The 14,504-nt window shown below is 41.8% G+C and overlaps 1 protein-coding gene across 7 annotated transcripts in view; it reads right to left on the bottom strand.

Annotated features, from left to right (window-relative positions):
* LOC126281500 (multidrug resistance protein homolog 49-like) overlaps window positions 1–14,504 on the bottom strand; it is a 353,880-nt gene that overhangs the window by 109,172 nt on the left and 230,204 nt on the right. For all 7 annotated transcript variants that reach the window (XM_049980508.1, XM_049980507.1, XM_049980511.1 and 4 more), the window contains exon 12: window positions 6,818–7,021. In XM_049980508.1, the coding sequence (XP_049836465.1) occupies window positions 6,818–7,021 (204 nt within the window). The remainder of the gene's footprint in view (window positions 1–6,817; window positions 7,022–14,504) is intronic.

The following is a 14,504-nucleotide window of genomic DNA, read 5'->3' as shown; positions in this document are numbered from 1 at the left end:
CTTCTCTCCTATCTGCTTCACCTGGTCCTCTTCAAACCAGCATGCCAACTTCCTGGACACTGACCTCCTCTTATCTGATAGCTCCATCCACATCTCTGTCCACATTAAACCTACCAACCAACAACAGTGATGTGACTGAGATGGAATTATCACAACTCTCTGAAATCAATCCATACTTGCTGCCCATGTTGACGATGGCACTGTAAACTGTCAGCGGCAGACAAATACTGGAAGGAAGCCATGTACTTGAAGTGATTGCTGTGTCACCTAGTGGGATCCTGTGGCTGAGCTGCCTGATAAGTATGCACCCTCTTGAGAATAGCAGTTCTTCTTTGTGCTCTGTGTGATTCACTTTTTATGTGAGCTGCCTTGTGATGACAGCTACTGCCTCAGACTAAGACTTCTCTTGGATTGTGCAGTTCTGTACTTCTCGTTCATGACAACATGAACAGCATCAGTTGGATAGGCAATTAATGGAGCAACAGTGTCAGCATTTGGTTTTAGTACAACAACAGCTGTCAGCCTTGTCTATCAGATGTGACTCACCTTTGGCTGTCTCTGTTTCCTTCCTTTGTGGATGGTATTGACCAGTTGGACATGTATTTCCAGTGCCTCAACCATCATTTTGTGACGTACCAGGTAACTGATGCTGATTGGAAATGTAATCTCCTTAAAACATTATTTTAGTGCTTTTCTGAGAATTTTAAAAGTGTGAATACAACAGTGTTGCATAAACCACAGCAAAAATTCTATCATAGCCCATCCCCGATTTTTTCGACAGAGGCAATACACCTGTTTCAGAGGAAGGTCACAGCCCATGGCTATCATGAAATTCTGGTACAGGGGTTCTTCTGATGAAGGTCTTATATAAAAACATGTCCTGCAAGCTTTAATTTTCAGTTGGTTTCATCCAGCACAGCAGAAAACTTTTTTGGGTTAGATACTTTAAACCAATTTGTGTTTTCAATTTCTGAGATGGGTGTTTGGTCTGCCTGGATATTCGATTTAAAGGCATTGAAAATTTGATGACCTTCTGTTTGGAATTGTTCAATCCAGGTTTGAGTTGGGCAGCATATGTCAAGGAACACCTCCACTTGAAGCTAGGTTTGGCATCATGCTTCATGAAAGTGTGCCCAATTCCTCATGTCCTCCTAGATGCGGTGAATGTGGAACTGAAAAGCTTGGTCACCCTCAATGTGACCACCACCATTTCTTCCAGTCATAAGGCTTCTCCCCTCATTACTGTCAAAAAACTAGATGGCTCTCTCCGACTGCAATTATTTTAAGGCTGTGAAAGACCAGTTGATGTAGTTTTTTCCCAATTCTGTGACCAGCGGAACTGTTTTCTAGGCTCCTGAATGGGGACTGTAACACAAAGATTGATGTGTTGGAGGCATTTTTACACCTGCTGTTACATCCAGATTCCTGTGACCTGCTGGTGCTTAATACTCCCTTCACTTGTACCAGTATAACCGGCTTCCATTTGGAATCATTAGTGCCCCAAATGTTTTTCAGCACTTCTTGGAACAGCTGATTTAAGTATTTCCTCAAGTGGCAATTATTTGGATGACATTGTTGTGACAGGGGAATCTACAGCTGAGCACATCCAGAATTTTTGCTCTTCCTTTTCTTACTTGTTGGCCAAGGGCCTGCAATATAACCTCAATAAGTGCAAGTTTTCCAGTCCTCAGTGGAGTACCTTGGATTCCTCCTGTGTAAGCAAAGCATCTGTCTGACCAGAGACCACATGTGAGCCATTGATAACACGTTCCACCCTTAAACTCTGAAAGAACTACAGTTCTTTCTGGGGAAGATTAGCTATTACAACCATTTTATCCCCCAGGCTGCCAAGCTCACCAACCCCCTGAATGCCCTAGGTAAGAAGGGGTCTCACTTCATGTGGTCACTTATGAGTGAGGTGGCATTTTTAGTGCTAAAGCAGATTCTGCAATCAGCGCTGTACCTTGTCCTGTACAGGGCAGGAAACCTTCTTCTTGTCACTGCTGATACCTCACAGCACGGAGTGAGTGCAGTGCTCTCCCACCAGACCTAGATGGCTCTGAATACACAATTGCTTTCATTTTCAAAACTCTCACCCAGGCTCACTCATCGCAACTACTCACAGACCAAGAAAGAGAAATTAGCTATTGCCAATGTACTAAAGAAGTTCCATATCTGTCTGTACAATATGAAGTTTCAGTTGATGATAGCCACAAGCTATTACTCTCCTTGTTTGGTCCTCGGTCCGGACTGCCAGACAAAACAGCACAAAAGATTTGATGCTCAGCTTTGTTTCTGTCCACATATAGGTACCACATCCTCTACAAACCTTCCAGTTGCTGTGCAAATGCCGATGCTCTGTCTTGCCTGCCAGCTGGCTTGGATCCCAAGTTTGACATTCAGGGAGTCATTGTTTTTCAAACAGACCTGACCCTTTAGGAGTTCTCCCTTGATGTGCTAGTGGTTGTGGCTCAGATATGAGTTGAACCAATACACTATTCTATTGTCCAGTGGATTAAGCATGGTTGACCATAGAGATTGCTCAGGACACCCACTGTCTGCGATGACATGCTTCATCTCCTGCCCCAACTCTCCCTACATGATGGGGTACTCCTCTTCCAGATAGACCAATCTCCTCCTCCAGATAGAAAAAGACTGGCCTCAGATAATTATTTCATCAGCACTGTATTCCAAAGGTCCTTGATGTCCTACATTGGGGTGTTTTACTTATGAAGCAGCTGGCCCACAGATACCCCTATTGGTTGGCTATTGACAGGGATATTGAATCAATGGCTCAGTCCTGTACCTCATGAGCCTGCCAGCAGCCAAGTTCCCCCAAGGCTTTTTTGCCCCAGCCCCAGCAGGCCCCTGGGAGCATCTTTACATTGACTTTGCCAGCCCTTTGTTGCAGCAACTGTGGCTTATTCTGGCTGACTCATTCTCCAAGTTTCCTTATATCAATGCAGTCCCCTCTACCACATCAGCAAATGTCATTAAAGCCTTGTCTCACATCTTTGCTATTGAGGGTCTCTTGTCTATCAGTGTCTTGAACAATGACAGCCAGTTTACTTCTGCACAGTTTGCCCATTTTTGTTAGCTCCAAGTGATCACACCTACTCACCAATCCATTTCACCTACAATACAAGGGGAGGTGGAACAGATGATGCAGACTTTTAAGGAGGAGACATCGACTGTGGCACACTCTGTTTCCATGGATGGGGCCCTCACATTATTTACAGCCCCCTGTTAGGCCACAACCATCACTGGGAAGTGGCCTACTGAGTTGTTACATGGGTGGCTGATATGGACTCTTATTACAATACTGTATCCACGATGACCTTGACCCTCCTGCCTCAGACTCGTTACCAGTTTCAGCTCAGCACACCACTGTGGGTGCGATCATTCACTGACTTTCTGATACAGTTCACAGCTCTCATAGTCACTGGATGTATGAGTTATCTGCTGGGGACCATGTGGCACCACCAAACCAGCTATGCCCCAGATCACTGCACTCAGCACCCCCAGCCCTGGATGCTTTACTGACTTACACTCTGCAGGGGCAGCCACCAGCTCCACTTCATCCCAGCTAGGTCCTCACTGCACTAGGTGTCATGGAGGGGACCACAACGGCCCCATCAGTCTCTGTTCCAGTTCCAGTAGAGGTGGCTCCATCTCCAATGGCTGCTCCATGCACAGCTGTGTCTGCTCCTGACAGTCCAGGGATTGTCGACATAGAGATGTTGATTGTCCCCAAATCAGCCCCTGTGATGGTTCTCCCAGTTCCCATGCAGAACACCGCCACACTGCACTGCTTCTGCCCCTGTCTGCCATTTTCAGGCAGGATGACTTTGACAGCAAAATGTAGTTATCACAACTGTCTGAAATCAATCCTTACTTATCACTCACATTGTCAATGGCACTGCAAGCTGCAAATGGTCACCACAAGCCAAACACCAAAAAGCACCCATGTCCTCAAAGCAATTGTCGCATAATATGGAGGGATTGTATGGCCAACGTCCCTGATGTAAGTGCGCACTCTGCTGGAAATGGCAGTTCTTACTGGTGCTCTGTAGAGTCCACATTTTACACCAGCTGCCTTGTGATGACAACTACCACATCAGACCTGGACTACACTTGGACTGTGTGATTCGGTACCTCTTGTTCATCTTTCGTGAATCCAGTGAATACAGAATGAAGAGTGTATAAACCCCATTGGTAGCTGCAATTTCGAAAGCTGCCATACCTTCCACACCAAAGAACCCTTCCATATAGTCTGGTCAAGCAGAGATAGTGTATGTGCAGTGACAAGAACTTCCTTGTCCAATATGCTGAAGCTCTCGCCAAGGCCTTCACAGATAGGCATTAACCCCAGTCTTAGTTCACAAAAAGATTTCCTGTGCCATTTCCAAACACACTCCCAATCCTCCTATAAGTACCAGCTATAACAGAGTGCCTTCTCCTTGTCACTCATTACCACCCTGGACTGGAAAACTGAACCACATCCTTTGTCAGAGCTCTGATTATCTATTATCATACCCTGAAATGAGGTACATCATATCCAAGACTATTTTCACTCCTACTAAAGTGGTCTTCCATTATTCACACACGATCCAAAACACCCTTGTCCATCCCTATGCCAGTCCCAATCCCAGCCCCTTGACTCAGGAATTCTATCCCTGTGGAAGACCCAGATGGCAGTCCTGCCCAATCCAGCCACTCAGAACTTCCTAATCCAGTCCTGTTACAGGTTTATTCTACACCATCAGAGGGTGGGCGACCTGTGAAAGCAGCTGTGTCATATACCAACTCATCTGCAATCACCACACAGCTTTTTCATTGGTATGATTACCAACCAAATGTCCATCACAATGAATGGTCTCTGCCAAACTTTGGTCGGGAGCAAAGTGGATCACCCTGTGGCACAACATGCAGCTGAACATATATAATAATACATTTTAATGGCTGCTTCACATCCCAGGCCATTTTGGTCCTCCCCTCGAGAACCAACTTTTCTGAACTGTACAGATGGACAAAGGACAAAGACAGCAAAGGACCTGGAAGAGCAACTGAACAGAATGGACAGTTTCTCGAAAGGAGGATATAAGATGAACATCAACAAAAGCAAAATGAGGATAATGGAATGTAGCTGAATTAAATCAGGTGATGTTGAGGGTATTAGATTAGGAAATGAGACACTTAAAGTAGTAAATGAGTTTTGCTATTTGGGGAGCAAAATAACTGATTATGGTCAAAGTAGAGAGGATATAAAATGTAGATTGGCAATGGCAAAGAAAGTGTTTCTGAAGAAGAGAAATTTGTTAACATCGAGTATAGATTTAAGTGTTAGGAAGTCGTTTCTGAAAGTATTTGTATAGAGTGTGGCCATGTATGGAAGTGAAATGTGGACAATAAATAGTTTGGGCAAGAAGAGAATAGAAGCTTTCAAAATCTGATACTACAGAAGAATGCTGAAGATTAGATGGATAGATCACATAACTAATGAAGAGATATTGAATAGAATTAGGGAGAAGAGAAATTTGTGGCACACCTTGACTAGAAGAAGGGATCAGTTGGTAGGACATATTCTGAGGCATCATGGGACCACTAATTTAGTATTGGAGGGCAGTGTGGAGGGTAAAAGTCATGGAGGGAGACCAAGAGATGAACATACTAAGCAGATTCGGAAGGATGTAGGTTGCAGTAGGTATTGGGAGGTGAAGAAGCTTGCACAGGATAGAGTAGCATGGAGAGCTGCATCATACCAGTCTCTGGACTGAAGACCATAACAACAACAACAGATGGGGGTCACCCTTACAACAAATTCTCTGCTCCTGAAGTTATTCCAGCCTCTACCTATGATAACCTACTATCCCACACCCACCATCCAACAGTTTTCACCCCCTCTGTTCTATAACCTCCTCTCAATTCATGTCTCTTCATCCTCATTGTGCACTCTCTCTGCCAATGCACCAAACAGTCTTTTCCCTTCTCTGCTCCTCTTCTTTCCTGCTTGCCCCCAACCCCTGGCAATCTTATGCAGCTGCCTTCTAGTCCCTGCACATGCTACCACACGGTGCTCCCTCCAAGCCATCTTCTACTGTCTCTCCCTCTTCGCTGTCCCACTCCTCATTGGCACTTACATTCAATACAACAGTTGCAATCTGGCAAGAGCAGTAGTTGTCATATGTGTGTGTGTGTGTGTGTGTGTGTGTGTGTGTGTGTGTGTGTGTGTGTGTGAGAGAGAGAGAGAGAGAGAGAGAGAGAGAGAGGCATGTCTGCTCATGTGAATGTGTACATCTTTTTTTTTTCTGAAAATTGCTTTCTTCAAAACCTTAGTGTGATACAACTCAATGTATCATCTTTATGGTGCACCACAATCTGTTGTTTTCACAACTGTTGACATCACAGCATTTTCCAGGCACTTGTTGTTTTGTCTGTTCGCATCTCCAACTGTTTTTACTATTTTTGAAAATCAAATTATCTCATTCTATTACAAAGATGTTTTACTTACACAGACATAAGCTTACATGCAGTCTGCTTACCAGACAAGCTGTGCATCAGCTATAAAGGAAACTCTGACAAATGACCCTTGGAACTCCAGAGGAAACCATTGCTTGGCATTTCCATTCTTCACACACACACACACACACACACACACACACACACACACATGCGCGCACACACACACACAAACTCTCTCTCTCTCTCTCTCTCTCTCTCTGTTTCATCTACTTGTATTAACAAGGAAAACTGGTCAAAACAGAAGAATGGTAACATCACAAAAAGCATTAAATACTAAACAACTTATAAAACTTACCTGAGGTAATTTTGTTATGAAATCATGTGCATTTGCTTCTTTGGCAGCCATTTCAATTTCATCCTGCGTTGCATTTTCTCTCCCATATCGAATATTCTCTCCTACTGTAGTAGCAAAGAGAACAGGTTCTTGGCCAACAACTCCTATTTGGTTTCTCAACCAATTCACATTTAACTCTTTCACATCAGTTCCATCAAGAAAGACCTTTAAGGCAGAAAATAGTTTGATATTACTGTTAAACATATTTAGTTTATCACATGTACAAAGCATTTTAAATAGCAATTGTTAAAACCAACAATTCTATGTGTCCTTACTGTAACACTCCATGATCACCAAGTTTTATAATCAACCGTAACATATTGTACATGAACTGATAAAGTAAAAATGCCCAAAATGCAATTAGGGAGAATTAATAAAGTTATTGATTATGAATGTCAGGGACAGATTAGAACCATTAGTTCTTATCACTAATAAAAATGAGTTTCCTCTTTAATTGGATGGTAAAAATGTATTGCCAATCTGAATTATAAAAAACAAGAATTTTCTAAGTATTTGGATGGTACATACCTGACAGCTGTAGTGTTAGTTATAGTTCTGTTTCACATTTGATTTTTCTGTCACCTGTTTAAAGTGGCCTAGTTTTAGTGTTATTTGTGTGAGGAACATTAATGTCTTGTTCATGGAATATATAACACCTCATGATACATATAAATAAAACAATAGGAATTGTTTGATTTTAGTTTTATTAATGTAACACAGATTTCTTTTTGATAGAAATTTCTTTCTCAACATTTATTTTTTCTTAATTATTTTCATTTAAGGTAGTCTTTGCTGAACAGAAATACATTATTAGTTTCTCAGAGTGGGACTAAGTTTTAATTCGCCAGGACATTTCACATCAGCATACAGTTCACTGCAGAAGGAAAATTCATTATGGAAACAATTTCCCATGATGTGATTATGGTAAGCCATTTCCCAACAATACCTTTTGTTCCAGGAGAGATAGTCATGTGAGATATGCAGGAGAAATTCTGTGAAGTTTGGAAGATAGGAGAGAGGTCCTGGTGGAAGTATAGCTTTGTCGGTAGGTCGTGAGTCATGCTTGACAGGCTCAGTTGGTAGAGCACTTATCCACAACAGCAGAGGTTGAAGATTTGAGTTATGTCTGGTATACAGTTTTAACCCACCAGGATATTTCAAATTATTGCACATTCTGTCACAGAATAAATAGTAATTCTGTAAAGTGAAATTGTTGCTGGAATACCAGACAAGAATGATCTCATACTCACTTTCTGTGTAAATATTGAAGACAGTACAGTTAACAAACACTTCAAGAAAATTTGCAAACCAAATCCAAATGTCACACATAAAAGTCAAAACTTTGTTGAGAGATGCAATTACATAAAACATAGCACATGTCTAAATAAGAAAGGCGACACACTTCTGAGTGAAAAAAATAATGAAAGTGGAAACTCTCAGCAAGTAAAATGATAATGTACCATTACAAGCAAATGAAGTGGGCTATTATTTTGAAGGTAGCCACACCATAAATAAATCTACCATGAATAGAACAGGAGCAGCCTCCAAAATGCTTGGTCAAGAAGAGAAAACTGCAAAGGAGAATGCACCAGTATCGAGTGTACAAACATTAGCAGTCCTAACAGCAGTGGTACCAACACCAAACAAATAGCACATGCAGCACTAGAGACAGTAACAGTAGTACGAACAGCAGTAGGAGTGGCAATAACAACAAGTAACAGCAATATGATACTCAATAGCAGCACCAACATCATAAACACCAACATCCCACTCAATTACTGAAGACTCCATTGAATCTGAGAGTGGAGCTCCTGTCAAGAGAACACAGACTCTAGCTTGCATCCGGGATTTAATGTGGGGCTATATTACAAGAACTACCAGATAAAATGCAAGGTCGGAGCAATTCCAAAAGTGCAAATACAAGTAAGTTGCCGAATTAAAAATCTAGTGTAAACCCAAATATGTCCAATACGACTAAACATACTGAAGCGTGGCTTCTGCTAAGTTACAGTGGACAAGAAGGCAAATTTTCTGACATATGCATGTAACTTCTGACATTTGTGGCTGCTCAATTACAACACTGACATTTTTTTTTTAAATGTGAGGGAGCAACTAACTCAGGTATGATTCATGAGTTAACCTGCACACTTAAAGACCATCAGTCTGTGCTCTGCTGTTGTGGTGATCAGAAAACTTACTTACAAAGCTGTTCATACTTTCACAGTGTACACAACATTCGAAAAAATGGATATGGTTTTCATTTGAGGCAAATACCATCAAACTATTGAAGTAGTAATACACTTGCATGCTGCAAGGTACCACAATTGTGCCCTATCTTAACAATATGTCTTCACAAACATTATTAAAAAATTAATGAACTGAAAATGTGAAAAATAAAGCACACCAATGAAAAAGAATAACTACTGATCAGAATAATACAGATAACATTTCATCATTGGTAATACACAATACATATATGGCTATGAGGCAGCTTGAATATGTGACTGGGATTAGCTAAAGAAATATTCTGCAAATACCATAGTCCAACATATTTCATCCTTTTCACATTTTGCTCTGTCAAAAGTTACACGGCAGTGGCATTTGAAGTTGGCTATGATTCTCTAAATGATGACTACAAAAACTGCAAAGTGATGCATCCTTTCTATGCAAGATTTTATTTATGCTTGAAACATCGTTTATGGACCAAGTTCAAATCAATCTTTGTAATATTAATCAATCTTTGTTATATTAATCAATCTTTGTAATATTCTCTTATGGTCAGTTGAAAATCCTTGCTAGACAAGAGATGTAGATAAATAACTTTTGTCTGTCAATGTGTGGCTGGATTTTTCAAGAATTATTTAATTGGTCGCTGTTGTTTTCATGTGACTGTAAACTGCCACAAGTACCTATATTTCCTAAAACATATGGCATCACAATTACTGAAAAGTCTTACTGAGCTGAAAGTAATCCATATGGCACCAACATGAGGGATGTCCAGCCCAGTCTGCACAGGTAATTATAAACCTTTTTAACAAGACATTTGGAGACTGTCTAATCAGTTGTTCAGTAAATATGAAATGGATTGAATGTTCACTAGACTTAACTTCACAGGACTTTTTAACTGCCATATGCATGTTGATCTTACATTATTTTCGAAGGAAACTTTAAAAATATAACAAAATCACCATGCTAAAATAATGTTTGCAAATTGACATATGGGTACATTGAGCCTCACCATTTGCTGTAAACCACTTGACTATGGTTCACACTGGATAATGAGATATTTTTTAAATTTGCCTTTGAAAATGATGTAATACCAAAATCATAGGTAATTTTCATCAATAAAAACTGTGTCTGAGATAAGCAAAGTTTCAGGTTTTCCAATAATGTCAATATCTTAAACAGTTGTGTATCCTGATTCATCATCTGCTGTTTCAGTAGTGGATACTAATGCCAACTCTTTGTTTCAATCTATGCCAACAGATTTTGTAATATTTTCAATTTCCTTGTCTGTGAAAGTATCTCTCCTACAGCAGTTATCACACACTTCCTTTGTCTTTCTAGTTTTATAATGTCCTAAACACTAAAACCTAATGTCACAATAGTATAAGCAAATTAATAGCATTACGGCTAGTGATGCAGAGGTTCTTGGTTCAGTTTTCAATGACAACAACAATTTTTTCTGTAATAGAAAGTTATAGAAGTAGGTCACACCAGCCTTGTGAGGCCAGTAGAAGAGCTGCTCAAATATAAAAGCAGTGAAAGTGATTTGCATGTCACTTAAGTAGTATTTTACGTGAGCCTGCTGAAAAGTAATGACTGAATTTTTTATGTGAAAACTCTCAATGCTTTTCTAATAATACAAATATCTTTAGCAAACTACATCTTTATTATTCAGTCTATGTATTAATTTCTCAATGTAGTCACCCCAGAGATGAACACATTTCTCCTAACAAGACACCAGTTTGTTGACAACATCACTACAGAATGTTTGACTTTGGTGAGGGAGCCACAACCTCTCCTCCGCTTGCACCACTTCATCACTATCTAAGTGAAGTTCCCAAAGGTATTCTTTAAATTCTGGAAACAGATAAAATTGCATGGTGTAAAATCAGGACTGTATGGAAGATGATTGATGATAGTGAACTCAAGGCATTGGATTGTTGCACTTGTCACAGTGGTCATGTGTGGTCTGGCACTGTCATGCTGAAGCAGAGGGTGTTCCATGCTTGAAAAACTCTTTAAATGCATGCTTTCAGTTTTCTGAGAGTCTCGCAGTACCTTGCAAAGTGTATGGTGGTGTCTCTAGGCATCAATTCCAATTGCAGCAAACCTCGAATATCCCAGAACACTTTGGGCATCACTTTGCCTTCTGAAGGTATGGTCTTGAACTGTTTTGGTAAGAGAGATCATTTATGGTGGAACTCCATTGATGTTCTTTTTGGGGAGGGGGGGGGGGGAGGTCAGAATGGTGAACCCAACTTTCATCAGCTTTTTCCATGTTTTTAAATAATCCATCACACTCATGCTCAAAATGAAAAAGAAATTGTTGACAGATGTCCTATAGCCTCTGTTTCACATTTGGAATGAGTATTTGAGCATCCACTAGGCACACAGTTCTCTGTATTACAGCTGTGCAATGATGGTCTGTACATGCTCTTGTTACATGCCAAACTTACTTGAGAGCTGTGTCTGTGTTATACCATTGTTTTCTCTGATGAGATCAACAACCCAGTTCTGAGGAGTCTCGTTGGTTGCCATTCACGGTGATCCAATCTGAGCTCTGTTACACATGTTGAGATTAACACCACCATTTCCTTCATTAACAGCATGAAAAACCCAACAGCTCACATTACTGATGTTGATACAATCAGCAAATAGACAGCTTTCATTCTTCTATGAATTTCAATTGCCATGCTTTCTGCAGTTAGAAACTCATTAGCATAGTTACATTACAACCATCATTTTAAAACTTCTATAAGTGAAGTAGGAAAGTCCACTGAATAATATATATAACATATAATATCTCAATCTACACTCCTGGAAATTGAAATAAGAACACCGTGAATTCATTGTCCCAGTAAGGGGAAACTTTATTGTCACATTCCTGGGGTCAGATACGACACATGATCACATTGACAGAACCACAGGCACATAGACACAGGCAACAGAGCACGCACAATGTCGGCACTAGTACAGTGTATATCCACCTTTCGCAGCAATGCAGGCTGCTATTCTCCCATGGAGACGATCGTAGAGATGCTGGATGTAGTCCTGTGGAACGGCTTGCCATGCCATTTCCACCAGGCGCCTCAGTTGGACCAGCGTTCGTGCTGGACGTGCAGACCGCGTGAGACGACGCTTCATCCAGTCCCAAACATGCTCAATGGGGGACAGATCCGGAGATCTTGCTGGCCAGGGTAGTTGACTTACACCTTCTAGAGCACGTAGGGTGGCACGGGATACATGTGGACGTGCATTGTCCTGTTGGAACAGCAAGTTCCCTTGCCGGTCTAGGAATGGTAGAACGATGGGTTCGATGATGGTTTGGATGTACCATGCACTATTCAGTGTCCCCTCGACGATCACCAGAGGTGTACGGCCAGTGTAGGAGATCGCTCCCCACACCATGATGCCGGGTGTTGGCCCTGTGTGCCTTGGTCGTATGCAGTCCTGATTGTAGCGTTCACCTGCACGGCGCCAAACACGCATGTGACCATCATTGGCACCAAGGCAGAAGCGACTCTCATCGCTGAAGACGACACGTCTCCATTCGTCCCTCCATTCACGCCTGTCGCGACACCACTGGAGGTGGGCTGCACGATGTTGGGGCGTGAGCGGAAGACGGCCTAACGGTGTGCGGGACCGTAGCCCAGCTTCATGGAGACGGTTGCGAATGGTCCTCGCTGATACCCCAGGAGCAACAGTGTCCCTAATTTGCTGGGAAATGGCGGTGCGGTCCCCTGCGGCACTGCGTAGGATCCTACGGTCTTGGCGTGCATCCGTGCGTCGCTGCGGTCCGGTCCCAGGTCGACGGGCACGTGCACCTTCCGCCGACCACTGGCGACAACATCGATGTACTGTGGAGACCTCACGCCCCACGTGTTGAGCAATTCGGCGGTACGTCCACCCGGCCTCCCGCATGCCCACTATACGCCCTCGCTCAAAGTCCGTCAACTGCACATACGGTTCACGTCCACACTGTCGCGGCATGCTACCAGTGTTAAAGACTGCGATGGAGCTCCGTATGCCACGGCAAACTGGCTGACACTGACGGCAGCGGTGCACAAATGCTGCGCAGCTAGCGCCATTCGACGGCCAACACCGCGGTTCCTGGTGTGTCCGCTGTGCCGTGCGTGTGATCATTGCTCGTACAGCCCTCTCGCAGTGTCCGGAGCAAGTATGGTGGGTCTGACACACCGGTGTCAATGTGTTCTTTTCTCCATTTCCAGGAGCGTATATTGAGAACAGAATCAAAAATTTGAAGGTATATATTTCAACACCCTCATGCATCAAAAAGTTTGCACCAGGCCAACATACACTAACATTCTTTTATCAGCAACGAAAGAATCAACTACCTTTCTTTTTTGGGGGGATGAGTGGGGGTGGGGGTGGGGTTAGAGAGCAAGACACTTGATGTATTACAACATGGTATCTTATTCTTTGCAAGATTCCTAACCAGTTCTATAAGATTTAGGTGTAGATGGTATGGCAGAAGGCAGAAATAGGAGGGAATCATCTTCTCACTTAATTTTGTCAGTGAAAGAGTCAGGAAATTCTGTTGCTCTTTAATTAATTCCAAAAATTAAGCTGTCCATGTCTCCACACATTATTAAGGTTTATCTCTCCATTCCTATGTGTTACTTGACGTTTTCGTTTTATATAGAGGAGAAGTGAATACAAAACAAAACACTGCATTCAAAACAATGAAATTTTGAGCAACACTGTTGTTTGACGATGCTCTTGACGCACAGTCACTTTGCAACATTTATTCACGGTGTAAAGTGAACAAATCAATGGTTTCTCTAAGTAAACTACTGGCTGCTTTAGTTCTGATGCTTCAATTTTCATAAAATATCTTATGTATTATGCTCTTTTTGCAAGTTTGTTATTTCATTTTAACATACTGACTCATTCATTCTGACATCTTTTAATCTCAGTTTCCTTGCTGTTCTGGAATTCTAGTACTATGCAACAAATGCTGTGAAATCTTTGCAAAGACGGTACTTCCTTGTATTGTTCACAATATTATGGAAATTGCTGTCTAACGGCACATTTGTCTGTATCATTAATGAAATATTTATTGTGTGCATTTTACTTGTTCTGGTTTAGGTCTGATATCTGAACCCTACTGCACTCGACATTGTGTCCCTCTCCTGTAATTTGTATATCACTGACTTACTTAATTTGTGCTTGGTAACATTTGCTTGCATCTTCCATAGCTTTCTCTTTCATCACTATCACACCTTTCTCATTCTCACTGTCAGTGAAAGTAACGCCATTACCAGCAAGTTGTCACAGCTTCCTGAGAAGGTATTTTCCACAAACCGTTTTTGTGATTACACTGTGATGCAAAAATGCATGATATTTTGAATTGGAACATGACTGCACATTGTCATGTGGGCAAGTTAGCTCAAGCAATGGC

This window comes from Schistocerca gregaria, chromosome 7, assembly GCF_023897955.1.
Source record: "Schistocerca gregaria isolate iqSchGreg1 chromosome 7, iqSchGreg1.2, whole genome shotgun sequence".
In the NCBI taxonomy this organism is placed as follows: Eukaryota; Metazoa; Arthropoda; class Insecta; order Orthoptera; family Acrididae; genus Schistocerca; species Schistocerca gregaria.
This window is presented reverse-complemented; position numbering and strand designations above follow the sequence as displayed.